This window comes from Scyliorhinus torazame, chromosome 5 (assembly GCF_047496885.1).
Source record: "Scyliorhinus torazame isolate Kashiwa2021f chromosome 5, sScyTor2.1, whole genome shotgun sequence".
NCBI classification, from domain to species: domain Eukaryota; kingdom Metazoa; phylum Chordata; class Chondrichthyes; order Carcharhiniformes; family Scyliorhinidae; genus Scyliorhinus; species Scyliorhinus torazame.
Genome location: NC_092711.1, coordinates 89,800,352 through 89,816,543, shown reverse-complemented (window position 1 = coordinate 89,816,543; position 16,192 = coordinate 89,800,352). Strand labels below are relative to the sequence as shown.

General features: G+C 46.2%; 2 protein-coding genes across 2 annotated transcripts in view; both read right to left on the bottom strand.

Annotated features, from left to right (window-relative positions):
- Positions 1–15,329, bottom strand: part of LOC140418869 (uncharacterized) — a 59,354-nt gene extending 44,025 nt beyond the window's left edge. Inside the window, exon 1 of the mRNA XM_072502510.1 lies at positions 14,957–15,329. The gene's annotated coding sequence lies outside the window, so the exon portion shown is untranslated. The remainder of the gene's footprint in view (positions 1–14,956) is intronic.
- The window catches only part of LOC140417784 (uncharacterized), a 66,553-nt gene continuing 50,694 nt past the window's right edge, over positions 334–16,192 (bottom strand). Inside the window, exons 3-5 of the mRNA XM_072501246.1 lie at positions 14,957–15,009; positions 12,055–13,107; positions 334–797 (exon numbers count right to left, since the gene is read on the bottom strand). Of these exons, the coding sequence (XP_072357347.1) occupies positions 695–797; positions 12,055–13,107; positions 14,957–15,009 (1,209 nt within the window). The 3' untranslated portion in view covers positions 334–694. The remainder of the gene's footprint in view (positions 798–12,054; positions 13,108–14,956; positions 15,010–16,192) is intronic.

Here is a 16,192-nt window from a genome sequence, read left to right as displayed (position 1 = left end):
GCTGGTGTTTCTGCAGATTCGAAGACTGAGTGAATCTCTTCCCACACACACAGCAGCTGAACGGTCTCTCTCCGCTGTGAATCCGCCGGTGTGTGAGCAGGACGGAGAAATCACTGAATCCCTTCTCACATTCTGAGCAGATGAACGGTTTCTCCCCAGTGTGAACTCGCCGGTGTGTCAGCAAGGTGGAGGAATCTTTAAATCCCTTCCTACAGTCACAGCAAATGAATGGTGTCTCCCCAGTGTGAACTCGCTGGTGTCTCAGCAGAGTGGATGAATTAGTGAATCCCTTCCCACATTGAGAACAGATGAACAGCCTCTCTCTGCTGGTGTGTCAGCAGGGTGGCTGACTGAGCAAATCCATTCCCACACTTGGAGCAGATGAACGGCCTCTCTCCTGTGTGACTGTTTCGATGTGTTTCCAGCTCAGACAGGGTTCTGAATCTCTTCCCACAGTCCCCACATTTCCACGGTTTCTCCATGGTGCCGGTGTCCTTGTGTCTCTCCAGGTTGGACAATCAGTTGAAGCCTCGTCCACACACAGAGCACGTGTACGGTTTCTCCCCTTTGTGAATGGTGTTATATTTTTCAGCCTGTGTAACTGGTTAAAGCTCTTTCCACAGTCAGTTCACTGGAACACTCTCACTCGGGTGTGTGTTGTGTGGGTCTCGGTGCTTTTCCAGTCACACTGGTGTTAAAATAGCCGATGGTTCCCACTTCCAAATGAATCGAGTGTCAGATCTTGCTGTGACGTTTGTTCTGATATTTCTGGCTCCAAATCATCCCCTTCTAATATTCTGTAAAAGGAGTTTACAAATGACATCACTGTAAATACAGAATACAGTGTTCAGGTAGGTGGTTTGAAGTGTGTCTACTTCAATGCCAGGAGTATACAAAATAAGGTAGGGGAACTGGCAGCATGGGTTGGTACCTGGGACTTCGATGTTGTGGCCATTTCGGAGACATGGATAGAGCAGGGACAGGAATGGTTGTTGCAGGTTCCGGGGTTTAGGTGCTTTAGTAAGCTCAGAGAAGGAGGCAAAAGAGGGGGAGGTGTGGCGTGCTAGTCAAGAACAGTATTACGGTGGCGGAGAGGATGCTAGATGGGGACTCTTCTTCCGAGGTAGTATGGGCTGCGGTTAGAAACAGGAAAGGAGAGGTCACCCTGTAGGGAGTTTTCTATAGGCCTCCAAATAGTTCTAGGGATGTAGAGGAAAGGATGGCGAAGATGATCCTGGATAAGAGCGAAAGTAACGGTAGTTATTATGGGAGACTTTGACTTTCCAAATATTGACTGGAAAATATATAGTTTGAGTACATTAGATGGGTCGTTTTTTGTACAATGTGTGCAGGAGGGTTTCCTGACACTATGTTGACAGGCCAACAAGAGGAGAGGCCACATTGGATTTGGTTTTGGGTAATGAACCAGGCCAGGTGTTAGATTTGGAGGTAGGTGAGCACTTTGGGGACAGTGACCACAATTCGGTGACGTTTACGTTAGTGATGGAAAGGGATAAGTATACCCCGCAGGGCAAGAGTTATAGCTGGGGGAAGCGCAATTATGATGCCATTAGACATGACTTGGGGGGGGATAGGTTGGAGAAGTAGGCTGCAACTGTTGGGCACACTGGATATGTGGAGCTGGTTTAAGGAACAGCTACTGCGTGTTCTTGATAAGTACGTACCGATCAGGCAGGGAGGAAGGCGTCGAGCGAGGGAACCGTGGTTTACCAAAGAAGTGGAATCTCTTGTTAAGAGGAAGAAGGAGGCCTATGTGAAGATGAGGAGTGAAGTTTCAGTTGGGGCGCTTGATAGTTACAAGGTAGCGAGGAAGGATCGAAAGAGAGAGCTCAGACGAGCAAGGAGGGGACATGAGAAGTATTTGGCAGGTAGGATCAAGGAAAACCCAAAAGCTTTCTATAGGTATGTCAGGAATAAAAGAATGACTAGGGTAAGAGTAGGGCCAGTCAAGGACAGGGATGGGAAGTTGTGTGTGGAGTCTGAAAAGATGGGCGAGATACTAAACAAATATTTTTCGTCAGTATTCACTCAGGAAAAAGATAATGTTGTGGAGGAGAATGCTGAGACCCAGGCTATTAGAATAGATGGCATTGAGGTACGTAGGGAAGAGGTGTTGGCAATTCTGGGCAGGCTGAAAATATATAAATCCCCGGGGCCTGATGGGATTTATCCTAGGATTCTCTGGGAAGCCAGGGAAGAGATTGCTGGGCCTTTGGCTTTGATTTTTATGTCATCATTGGCTACAGGAATAGTGCCAGAGGACTGGAGGATAGCAAATGTGGTCCCTTTGTTCAAGAAGCGGAGTAGAGACAACCCCGGCAACTATAGACCGGTGAGCCTCACGTCTGTAGTGGGTAAAGTCTTGGAGGGGATTGTAAGTGACAAGATTTATAATCATCTAGATAGGAATATGATTAGGGATAGTCAGCATGGCTTTGTGAAGGGTAGGTCATGCCTCACAAACCTTATCGAGTTCTTTGAGAAGGTGACTGAACAGGTAGACGAGGGTAGAGCAGTTAATGTGGTGTATATGGATTTCAGCAAAGCGTTTGATAAGGTTCCCCACGGTAGGCTATTGCAGAAAATACGGAGGCTGGGGATTGAGGGTGATTTAGAGATGTGGATCAGAAATTGGATAGCTGAAAGAAGACAGAGGGTGGTGGTTGATGGGAAATGTTCAGAATGGAGTTCAGTTACAAGTGGCGTACCACAAGGATCTGTTCTGGGGCCATTGCTGTTTGTCATTTTTATCAATGACCTAGAGGAGGGCGCAGAAGGGTGGATGAGTAAATTTGCAGACGACACTAAAGTCGGTGGTGTTGTCGACAGTGCGGAAGGATGTAGCAGGTTACAGAGGGACATAGATAAGCTGCAGAGCTGGGCTGAGAGGTGGCAAATGGAGTTTAATGTAGAGAAGTGTGAGGTGATTCACTTTGGAAGGAATAACAGGAATGCGGAATATTTGGCTAATGGTAAAGTTCTTGGAAGTGTGAATGAGCAGAGGGATCTAGGTGTCCATGTACATAGATCCCTGAAAGTTGCCACCCAGGTTGATAGGGTTGTGAAGAAGGCCTATGGAGTGTTGGCCTTTATTGGTAGAGGGATTGAATTCCGGAGTCATGAGGTCATGTTGCAGCTGTACAAAACTCTAGTACGGCCGCATTTGGAGTATTGCGTACAGTTCTGGTCACCGCATTATAGGAAGGACGTGGAAGCTTTGGAGCGGGTGCAGAGGAGATTTACCAGGATGTTGCCTGGTATGGAGGGAAAATCTTATGAGGAAAGGCTGATGGACTTGAGGTTGTTTTCGTTAGAGAGAAGAAGGTTAAGAGGAGACTTAATAGAGGCATACAAAATGATCAGGGGGTTAGATAGGGTGGACAGTGAGAGCCTTCTCCCGTGGATGGAAATGGCTAGCATGAGGGGACATAGCCTTAAACTGAGGGGTAATAGATATAGGACAGAGGTCAGAGGTAGGTTCTTTACGCAAAGAGTGGTGAGGCCGTGGAATGCCCTACCTGCAACAGTAGTGAACTCGCCAACATTGAGGGCATTTAAAAGTTTATTGGATAAGCATACGGATGATAATGGCATAGTGTAGGTTAGATGGCTTTTGTTTTTTGACTTCCCATATCGGTGCAACATTGTGGGCCGAAGGGCCTGTACTGCGCTGTATCGTTCTATGTTCTATGTTCTAAATTCAGAACAGACAATTCTAGGTTTACTGGAACATTCTTTATCTCTCATTCCCCAAAAGCTCTGTCTCCCACACTCTCTCTCCATTCTCACTTATCTATACCTCCCAATTCTCCTCAATGTGCTAATTCATGTTGATCAATACACATCGCTTCCTGACCTCGACACAGAGACCGTAACACTGAAAATAGGAGCAGCCCATTCGGCCCATCAAGCCTGCTCTTCCATTCAATAAGGTCATGGTTCATCTGATTGTTCCGTTAAATCCACTATCCTGCGTGTCACCCATAATCCTCAACTCCCTTTCCGATCAAAACTCTTAACTGAGCCTTGAATATATTTTGTGATGCAGACTCCACTGCTCTCTGGGGAAGAGAATTGTAAAGACTAACCACCCTCTGAGGGAAGACATTTCTCATCATCAATGGGGGACCATTTAATCTGACAATCTGCCCACTCCCTCTTGAATCCCCCATGAGGGGAAACATCCTCTCTTCATCTGTCAATACCTCCGAATCTTATATTTTTCATAAGATCACCTCTCATTCTTCTAAACTCCAATGAATACAGGCCCAGCCATCCCTCTAACAGAACAGGAATCAGCCCGGTGACCCAGTATAATGTGAGATGTGAACTTCTCCACTGAGACAATAGGAATAGAAAAGCAGCTTATTATTTAAATTGAGAGAGATTGCAGCAATGTGAGGTACAGAAAGATCTGGGTATCCTGACACAAGAATCACAAAGTTACTTTGCAGATATAGGAAGTAATCAGGAAGGCAAATTGAATGTTTTTGTTTATTGCAATGTGGCGGCACAGTGGCTAGCACTGCTCCCTCATAGCACCAGGAACCCGATTCGATTCCAGCCTGGGGTGACTGTCTGTGTGGAGTTTGCACTTTCTCACTGTGTCTGCATGGGTTTCCTCCAGCTGCTCGGGTTTTAATAATAAATTTTATAATAATAATGATCTTTATTAGTGTCACATGGAGACTTATATTAACGCTGCAATGAAGTTACTGTGAAAAGCCCCTCGTCGCCACACTCCAGCACCTGTTCGGGTCAGAGAGGGAGAATTCAGAGTGTCCAATTCACCGAAAAAGCACGTCTTTCGGGACTTGTGGGAGGAAACCAGAGCACCCGGAGCAAACCCACACCGACACGGGAAGAACGTGCAGACTCTCCACAGACAGTGACCCAAACCAGGAATCGAACACGGGTCCCTGGTGCTGTGAAGCAACAGTGCTAACCACTGTGTCACGCCACAGGTTTCCTCCCACAGTCCAAAGATGTGCAGGTTAGGTGGATTGGCCAAGCTAAATTGGCCCAAAGCAGGTTAGGGGGAGGGGGCAGTGGGCCTAAGTATGCTGCTGTTCCAGAGGGTCGGTACAGACTCGATGGCCGAATGGCCTCCTTCTCCACTGTAGGTATTCTATGACTTTGAAGGGAATTTAAAATTGGGCTGCTTCTTGCAACTGCTGATGAAACCAGATCTACTGTAATGTCTATAGATTTGGCCTCCAGATTGAAGAAAAGATAGAAATGCGTTAGAAAACTGGGACAGTGGGGTAGAGGATAGGTGTGGGAGATGCTCGAGAAGCCCAGCGAATCACACCCACATGTTCTGGTCATGCCCGGCACTACAGGGGTCCTGGGTGGGGGTGGCAAAGGTGCTTTCAAAGGTGGTGGGGGTCCGGGTCGAACCAAGCTGGGGGTTGGCTATATTCAGGGTTGCAGAAGAGCCGGGAGTGCAGGAGGCGAGAGAGGCTGATGTTTTGGCCTTTGCATCCCTAGTAGCCCGGCGCAGGATGTTGTTAATGTGGAAGGAAGCCAAACCCCCAGGTGTGGAGACCTGGATAAACGACATGGCAGGGTTTATAAAGTTAGAACGGATCAAGTTCGTATTAAGGGGTTCGGCTCAAGGGTTCATCAGGCGGTGGCAACCGTTCGTCGACTACCTCACAGAAAGATAGAGGGAATGGAAAAGAAGAAGACAACAGCAGCAACCCAGGGGGGAGGGGGTGGGGGGAGGAACCGGACGGACTCTCAGGGATGTCATTGTATATGTATAGACACTTGTTATAGGTAATGTATATTGGATTGTTATATTGTATCTTTGGAGAGTAACTATTTTTGACAAGGCAGTTGCCACTCAGTTTTGTTTTTGTTTATATATTATTTATTTATTTGTTTAAAATTGGCCACGGTTATTTATATTGCTTTGTTGTTGTTCAAAAGAAAAACTATGTACTGTTATGTTTGGCCACAAAATTTTGAATAAAATATATTTTAAAAAAGAAAACTGGGACAGGCTGGGCCTGAAGCCACCAGAGTTTTAAGTTCGAGAGGTGAACTGACAAAACATATCAGGTCCTGAGAGGACTTGACAGGGTGGATGTTGAAGGATGTTTCCCCTGAGGCAGGGACCAGAACTAAAGGACATGGTTTAAATATAAGGGGCCTCCCATTTGGGATGAAGATGAGGAGAATGTTTTTGTCTCAGAAGGTCGTGGATTTCTGGAACTCTCTTCCCAGAGACAGTGATATTGAATATATTTAAGGAAGAGGTGAATAGATTCTTGATGAGCAAGGGGGTGAAATGTTATTGAGGTAGCTGGGAATGTGGTGTTGTGGCCACAATCAGATCAGCCATGGTCTTACTGAATGGTGCAGCAAGCTCGAGGGGTCGAATGGCAGATTCTTTTTCCCTGAACAAGCCCAACCCTCTCCCTCACCAAAATGGCCGCCCAACTGCCCCGCCCCCTGAACAGGCCCCACCTTCCTTTTCCAGGATGGCGGCATCTGGTTGCCTGGGTAACCAGGGCCTGTCACCGCGGAGGAAGCACCGCCACCCTCACTCCCACTCGCAAGATGGCGGCCAGTGAGCACGCTCCCCCCGGGCCTGTCACTGCGGGCGGCCAGGCGGGGTAAACACGGGGCCAGCGGCCTCTTCTTCGAGGCCTCAGGCCTGCTCCTAAGCGGTGGTTTCCATTCCTACCCTGTGCCCACAATCTCCTCCCGCTTCCTAAACCATCCAATCCTCTTCACTCTCACTATGGCTGACACTGAGCATGCTCACAGCACACCCACACTGCACCTGCGCACTGGCCTCCTACACTCGTTGATATGGGACTTTCCGCGGCGCGGGAAGTCTGAACATAGAACAGAGTGCAGAAGGAGGCAATTCCGCCCATCCAGTCTGCACCGATCCACTTAAGCCCTCACTTCCACCCTGTCTTGTGCTAAATTGCCCTTAGTGACCAGAAAAGGTTAGGTGGAATTACTGGGTTACGGGATACGGAAGAGATGTGGGCTTAGGTAGGGTACTTTTTCCAAGGGCCGGTGCAGACTCGATGGGCCGAATGGCCTCCTTCTGCACTGTAAATTCTATGATTCTATGTGAAGCCAATATTTCCACTTGGGGAAAAATCAAAAATTAGGGCCATATATAAAATTAGCAAGTAATAAATCCAAGAGGGAAAGAAGGAAAAATGTCTTTACTCAAGAGCGGTTAGAATGTGCAATTCAATACCACATGAAATGGTTTAGATTAAATCATTTAAATGTTTTCAAAAGGAAATTAGATGATTACATGAGAGATAAGAGAATAGAAAGGCAGGCTGATGGATTTGAAAGAATTTCAAGAACTATAAACACGTCCAGATTAGTGAAACCAAATGGTGCATTTCTCGACTCAATATTCTCTGTTTAGCTCAGTTCGCTGGATAGCTGGTTCATGATGCAGAGCAAGGCCAACAGCACAGTTCAATTCCTGTATCGGCTGAGGTTATTCATGAAGGCCTGCTCAACCTCCTGGAAAACATGCTTGTTAGGTGAATTGGACATTCTGAATTCTCCCTCTGTGTACCCAAACAGGTGCCGGAGCGTGGCAACTCGAGGATTTTCACAGTAACTTCATTGCAGTGTTAATGTAAGTCTACTTGTGACAATAATAAAGATTATTATTACCTTGCTCCTTGCCTGAGGTGTGATGATCCTCAGGTTAAATCTTCACCAGTCAGCTCTCCCCTCAAAGGGGAGCCATGATGTGGAGATGCTGGCGTTGGACTGGGGTGAGCTAAGTAAGAAGTCTGACAACACCAGGTTAAAGTCCAACAGGTTTGTTTCGAAGCACTAGCTTTCAGGCCACTGCTCCTTCCGAAAGCTAGTGATCCAAAACAAACCTGTTGGACTTTAACCTGGTGTTGTAAGACTTCTTACTGAGCTCAAAGGGGAGAGCAGCCCATGGTCATGTGGGGCAATAACAATTTTCCTTTTTACTTAATTCAATGCAATCTCCTCCCAGCTCCCGATCAGCATGTTCCACATCCACTACTTGTACTGAACATGCTCAAGAGTACAACCTGGTGCCAAGGAATCACACTGGGCTCCTGTGGTCATTGATGGGGCACATTCTGTCCACGTGGAAAATTATGGATTGTAACATTGTCATTGAAAGCTTGATTAGTGAACAGGAATTTTGTCAACACACTGAGATTGGATTGAATGTTTCTGTGATCTAATCCTAATCTCAGAATACTAGTATGCAGGTACCACAGGTAATCAGGAAGACAAATGGACTACATATAGCTAAAGGTTTAGAATATAAAAGTAGGGAAGTGTTGCTGCAACTCTACAAGGCATTGGTGAGACCACACTTGGGGTACTGTGTGCAGTTTTGGTCCCCTTATCTGAGGAGGGATGTAGTTGCATTAGAGGAAGTTCAGAGGAAGTTCACTAGATTCCTGAGATGAGGAGTTTGTCTTATGAACAGAGATTAAGCAGTTTAGGCCTATACTCTGTCCAGTTTAGAAGAATGAGAGGAGATCTAATTGAGGTATATAAGATGATAAAAGGTATTGACAAAGTAGACTCTTGTGGGGCAATCTAGAACTAGAGGTCATAGTTTGAGGGTAAGGGGTAGCTGATTAAAAACAGAGATAAGGAGATATTATTTCTCTCAAAGGGCCGTGAATCTGTGGAATTCACTACCCAGAAGTGCAGTGGATCCGGGACTTTGAGTAAATTTAAAGAGGAGGTAGACAGATTTTTAAAATTTGTAGTGGGTCGAAGGGTGTGGAGAATGGGCAGGAGAGCGGAGTTGAGTCCAAGAGGAGATCAGCCATGGTCATATTGAATGGCGTAGTCGGCTCGAGGGGCTGAATTGCCTACTCCTGCTCTTAGTTCTTATGCGGTGATGCAAGATGGATTAATTCTGTGTTCTGTAGTGTGGCCCAGGAGGTGGATTAATACTCAGGCCCATGAACTCCACCCCCGTGCCCCCACCCTGCACCTCCCCCCTCCATAAACATTTGTTAGCCTCACTGACACCATCCTCCTCCCTGCCCGCAGTCTGAACCAGACCAATTGCAATCTTCATTTCTTCTTTAACCTTGAGCTGACCTACTGACTCCATATCTTCTCCATCACTAAGATGACCTCTTTTCACCTCTGCAAGACAATTAGCTCCATCCTGCATCAGCCCATTTACTGCTGAAATGCTCGTCTCTTTGTTACTTCCAGGGTCAGCTATTCCAATGCCCTCCTGACTGATCCCCATCTTTCATTCTCCATAAAGTTGCGCTCCGCCAGAACTCTCTGGGTGATTGTCAGTTTAATGGGAAAGAGTGAATCGAATGGACGGTGGGTCTCAGAGACACGATGAGCTCTGGAGGGGAGAAACTGAAGAAAGATGTCAGTTTAGGGCCAGGGCTGAGCAGATCTTCAGAGCAATTTTGAACTGCTGGGCTAGTGGCAGGGAGGGAAGCAGCAGAGGCAGTTGATCAGATTGTCTCAATCTGAGTGACAAAGAAGCTCCATCAGCTCCTCACACCCTTTGTTACTGCTGAGGACGGAGGAGACAGGGGAGAGGGAGAGCTCTTCAAAAGGAACTAACTTGTATTAGATATATTAAAACGATTGACACTGGCTATTCAAAACAAAGCTGATTTATTTGACTTTTATCCAGAATATTAACACATATGATTGGGATCGACATCAACAGAAACAGATCCCAAAGGTACCTCTTGAGACAAATATCAGAGAAATACCAGGAAGGTCAATGTAACAAGCTGGATGGATCCAAAACTGGCTTGGCCATAGAAGAGAGGGTAGCAGTGGAAGGGTGTTTTTCCGGATGGAGGTCTGTAACGAGTGCTGTTCCGCAGGGATCAGTTCCGGGACCTCTGCTCTTTGTAACATATATAAATCATAGAATGTACAATGCAGAAGGAGGCCATTCAGCCCATCGAGTCTGCATGGGCCCTTACAAAAAGCACCCGACTCAAGCCCACGTATCTACCCTATCCCCGTAACCCCAACCTGACCTTTTTGGACACTAAGGGCAATTTAGCATGGCCAGTCCACCTAACCTGCACATCTTTGGACTGTGGGAGGAAACCGGAGCACCCGGAGGAAACCCACGCAGACACGGGGAGAACGTGCAGACTCTGCACAGACAGTGACCCAGCCGGGAATCGAACCTGGGACCCAGGAGCTGTGAAGCAACTGTGCTAGCCACTAAGCTACCGTGCTGCCCCTAGAAGGATGACTTGGAAGGGAACATAGCGGGTCTGATTAGCAAGTTTGAGGCTGATACTAAGATTGCAGGAGTTGCGGATAGTGATGAAGATTGTCAGAGAATACAACAGGATAGAGATAGGCTGCAAAATTGGGAAGAGAAATTGCAGGTGGATTTTAACCCGGACAAATGTGAGGTGATGCATTTTTGGTAGATCCAATTCAGGTGGGAGCTACAAAATAAATGACAGAACCATCAGGAGCATAGAGACACAAAGAGATCTGGGTGTGCAGGTCCACAGATCCTTAAAAGTGGCAGCACAGGTGGAAATGGTGATGAAGAAAGCATCTCGCATGCTTGCCTTCATAGGACAGGGTATCGAGTATAAAAGCTTGAAAATTATGTTACAATTATATGGAACATTGGTTAGGCCACATTTGGAATACTGTGTTCCAATTCTGGTCACCGCACTGCCAGAAGGACGTGGAGGCTTTGGAGAAAGTACAGAAAAGGTTTACCAGGATGTTGCCTGGTATGGAGGGTATTCGCTGTGAGGAGAGATTTAATGAACTGGGATTGTTCTCCCGAGAGAGACAGAGGCTGAGGGACAACCTGATAGAACTTTATAAAATTATTAGGGGTATAGACAGGGTTAACAGTTGGAGGCTTTTCCCCAGGGCGGAAATGACAATTACAAGGGGGCTACAAGTTCAAGGTGAGGGGGGAAAGGTTCAGTGGAGATGTGTGGGGTATGTCTTTTACACAGAGGGTGGTGGTGGCCTGGAATGCACTGCCAAGTGAGGTGGTTGAGGCAGATACATTAGCGACCTTTAAGACTTATCTGGACAGGTACATGAACGGACGGATCTAGATAGAACACGTGGTTGGTCTAGATAGAACACGCGGTCCGTGCAGGCTTGGAGGGGCGAAGGGCCTGTTCCTGTGCTGTATTGTTCTTTGTAACAAAACAATTGTGTTAAATAAAAGCAAAATACTGCGGATGCTGGAAATCAGAAATAAAAACAAAAAATGCTGGAGAGAAAAGGTTAACATTTCAAGTCTGTATGGAGCAGGTAAGGATGACAGACTTAGAATCATAGAATCCCTACAGTGCAGGAAGCCATTCGACCCATCGAGTCTGCAAGGACCCTCCAAAAGAGAACTCTACTGAGGCCCACTCCCCCACCCTATCCCCAGAACCCCACGCATCGATCATGGCCAATCTACCTAACCTGCACATGGTTCGACTGTTAGGAGGGAACCAGAGCACCACGTAGACACAGGGAGAACGTGCAAACTACACACAGACATTTATCCAAGGCTGGATTTGTGCCGGGTCCTGGTGCTTGTGAGGCAGCAGTGCTAACCACTGTGTCACCATGCACCCCCTCAAAGTCATCAGTGAACCAATGATCCAAGTTATGGATTATCATTGAGATTAGGGAAGGGGATCAAAGTGATGGTGTAAAGATTACGGGTGAAGATTTGGAGAATGTGAGTAGCTTCAAGTATCTGGCAGAAGCTGGAAGTTTGGAAATGAAGAATCAGATTAGCTCTGGATGGAGCAATTGGAAGAAGTGCGATGGAATGTTATGTGACAGAAAATTGTCATTGAAACTGAAAAGGGAGAATCAATAAGACAACTGTGAGACTGGCCTTGTTATATAGTGCAGGAACTTGGACAATATCAACAGGAGAGGAACAACAACTGGATAAGAATGAGATTCAGATGCTGAGATGGAAGTGTGGTGATAAGAACGGACAAGATCAGGAACTAGTCCGTCGGAGAAAGAGCAAAAGCAGATCATGGTAGTTACTTGTGAACACGTTGGTGTCTCTGCAGATTGGATAACTCAATGAATCCTTTCCCACAGTTAAAGCAGATGAATGGCCTCCCTCCAGTATGAATCCGCAGGTGCCTCAGCAGGTTGGTTGACTGAGTGAATCCCTTCCCACACTCAGGGCAGGTGAACGGCCTCTCTCCGGTGTGCAAGCGCTTGTGTTTCAGAAGGGTGGATAAATCATTGAATCCCTTCCCACACACTGAGCAGGTGAATGGTCTCTCTCCAGTGTGAACTCGTTGATGTACAGTCAGGTATGTTGATCGTCTGAACCCAGTGCCGCAGTGAGAGCATCTGAATGGTCTCTCGTCAGTGTGAACACGTTGATGGGACATCAATTGTCCAGAACTTTTATAGCACTTCCCGCAGTCTGCGCATTTAAAAGGTCTCTCCCCAGTGTGAACCCGCTGGTGTATTCGCAAGTCAGATGACCGAGTGAATCCCTTCCCACACTCTGAGCAGGTGAAAGGTCTCTCCCCAGTGTGAGTGAGTCTGTGTAAATGCAGGCTGCCGGACTGAGTGAATCCCTTCCCACACTCGGAGCAAGTGAACGGTCTCTCTCCACTGTGAACCCGCCGGTGTACCAGCAGGTGGGATGATCGAGAGAATCCCTTCCCACACTCAGAGCAGGTGAACGGCTTTTCCCCGGTGTGAACTCGTTGGTGTGTCAGCAGGTGGGATGACTGAGTGAATCCTTTCCCACACTCGGAGCAGGTGAACGTCCTCTCCCCAGTGTGAACACGCCGATGATTCAACAAGGTGGCTGACCGAGTGAATCCCTTCCCACACTCGGAGCAGGTGAACGGTCTCTCCCCGGTGTGAAGTCGCTGGTGATTCTGTAGCGCGGATGAATGAGTGAATCCTTTCCCACAGTCCCCACATTTCCACAACTTCTCCCTGTTGTGACTGCGCTTGTGTCTCGAGAGGCTTGATGATTGGCTGAAGCCTCGCCCACACACAGAACACGTGTACGGTTTCTCTTCACTGTGAACGGTGCTTTTTCCTTCCATGTTTAAAATCCAATCACATTCAGGTTATGATAAAATAGGCAACTCCGTCTGATCCTGATGTGATGTTGGTTTCAGTTTCCTGAAATGAAATGAAAATCGTTTACTGTCACAAGTAGGCTTCAAATGAAGTTACTGTGAAAAGCCCCTAGTCGCCATATTCCAGCACCTGTTCGGGGAGGCTGGTACGGGAATTGAACCCACGCTGCTGGTCTTGTTCTGCTTTACATGCCAGCTCTTTAGCCGGCTGTGCTAAACCAGCCCCAAACCAGACTGCAAACTGTCCCCTTGTAATACCCTGTAAAATTGATTTAAAATAGAAGAAAGGGAGTGAGAGAGAATCCACAAGAACACAAAGGCAGTTTGTGAAATTGAGCTGAATGATTCTGGTCATTTGTGGGGCCGGCACTAGGAAAACGTGACCATGAAAACTACTGGATTGTCATAAAAACCCAACTGGTTCATTAATGTTCTTCAGAAAATTGAACCTGCCACCCGGTCAGGGGCTGTACAAGAGTTTGGACACGGGTGGGCAGTTGGGGAAATTCTGTTTTTTCTCTTTTTAAATATATATATATATATATATATATATATATATACATGTGTCGGCCCATGCGACTGTTTAAGAAATGTTAATGTTTTAAACTGTGAAAATTTTAAATGCTTCAATAAAATATTTTGTAAAAAAAAAGTTTGGCCACTATGGGTGAAGAGAGATGAAGAGTGATTATATATATATATATTAGAGAGCGAGAGAGAGAGTTTCATACATAGAAATATACATAATAGAGAGTGATCCTGATACCAGTTCCACTCTCTAAACCACTGACTCCATCCCTCTCTCCAGCAACTCTCTGAAGCTGAACCAACTACATTGAAAATCCTGAAAATCTTCGTAGACCAAGCGTTCGGTCACCTGCTCTAATATCCCGCCATGTGGCTCAGTGTCAAATGCTGCTTTCTGCCATTTGTGAAATGTTTTTGAAATGTTAAACGTATATAAATACAAATCATTGACACTGACTTGGGCATTTTTGGCATTGCTGCATCATGGCTGGGTGTAAATCCTGTAACTCCTTATCTAACAACATTGTTCGAGTCCTTTCACAACACGGACTGCAGTGGTTGAAGAAAGCAAAGCATCATCTTTTCCACAGATAACTGGGCATTAACAATATTTGTTGCTGGTCTTGTTAGTGACACCCAAATCCCAAGAATAAATTTGACAAAATATGTACATATAAAATAGATCAAAATCATCTGCAGAAAAACTTGTTCCTAACCCAATCTCCCTTTGAATCTAACTGCCCTGACAATTTCAAATCTGAAATCATTGCTCCAAACTGGGGTACAAAGTCCTCAGGGTTAAACCCAGAAGCTTCTCCTCCATCTCCACTCCAGCCAAACTGAACCAACAAAACAAAGGGAATTGTACAAGACCCTGGAAAGAAAGAAAGCTGCAGGGATATGAGGAAAGAGTAGGGGAGTGGGAGGAGGTGAATAGTTCTTGCAAAGAGCATGGACATGATGGGCTGAATGGCCTTCACCTGTACTGTAATAATTCAATGAGTCTGTGGAAAAAGGAACTCTCCAGGAGGCCCTAGACCAACGCTCACAAGCAATATCCACCCACAGAACAGTAAAATACAAAACATGGTTAAAATAAACCCACTATTCGAGGCAGAAGAAGTTAAACAATGGCAGAGAGGTGTTCAGGGAGGGCAGAGCTGAAACAGAGCAATGGGTGAAATATGGATTCAGATCCACATTAAAGGAGCCAAACATGCCCCAGAGCCCTGAACCAGAGCACAGAGAACAAAGCACAACACTAACAACTCTAAATTTATAGATGAAAGCTCAACAATACTCACCTCTGGAACAATTTCACCATTTTCAAATTTAAAACCTCCTGCTGGAGCTGCAGCTGAAAAGATTTCACAAGCACTGAAATCAGAGGAAATCACAGTCTTCAAAGCTCCTAACCATAAAAAGAGATTACAATTGTCATTTGTGGTTAGAAATTAAGAGATAAACATTTTCTTCTTGACTCCAGACTGCTATGTGAAAATCATCCTCTTCTAACCCACTGTAAAACAAGTTTCCAAAATCCATCAGTCAATCCAGTATGTAAATTCATAACATTCCCTCCTCCTGTTTCCTCGCATTAGATTACGTAAACTGGGATCTGCTGACATTGGAAGCAGGTTGGGCAAGATTTGCTGAGTTGATTCAAAGAACAAAGAACAAAGAAATGTACAGCACAGGAACAGGCCCTTCGGCCCTCCAAGCCCGTGCCGACCATACTGCCCGACTAAACTACAATCTTCTACACTTCCTGGGTCCGTATCCTTCTATTCCCATCCTATTCATATATTTGTCAAGATGCCCCTTAAATGTCCCTATCGTCCCTGCCTCCACTACCTCCTCCGGTAGTGAGTTCCAGGCACCCACTACCCTCTGCGTAAAAAACTTGCCTCGTACATCTACTCTAAACTTTGCCCCTCTCACCTTAAACCTATGCCCCCTAGTAATTGACCCCTCTACCCTGGGGAAAAGCCTCTGACTATCCACTCTGTCTATGCCCCTCATAATTTTGTATACCTCTATCAGGTCGCCCCTCAACCTCCTTCGTTCCAGTGAGAACAAACCGAGTTTATTCAATCGCTCCTCATAGCTTATGCCCTCCATACCAGGCAACATTCTGGTAAATCTCTTCTGCACCCTCTCTAAAGCCTCCACATCCTTCTGGTAGTGTGGCGACCAGAATTGAACACTATACTCCAAGTGTGGCCTAACTAAGGTTCTATACAGCTGCAACATGACTTGCCAATTCTTATACTCAATGCCCCGGCCAATGAAGGCAAGCATGCCGTATGCCTTCTTGACTACCTTCTCCACCTGTGTAGCCCCTTTCAGTGATCTGTGGACCTGTACTCCTAGATCTCTTTGACTTTCAATACTCTTGAGGGTTCTACCATTCACTGTATATTCCCTACCTGCATTAGCCCTTCCAAAATGCATTACCTCACATTTGTCCAGGTTAAACTCCATCTGCCATCTCTCCGCCCAAGTCTCCAGACAATCTAAATCCTGCTGTATCCTCAGAC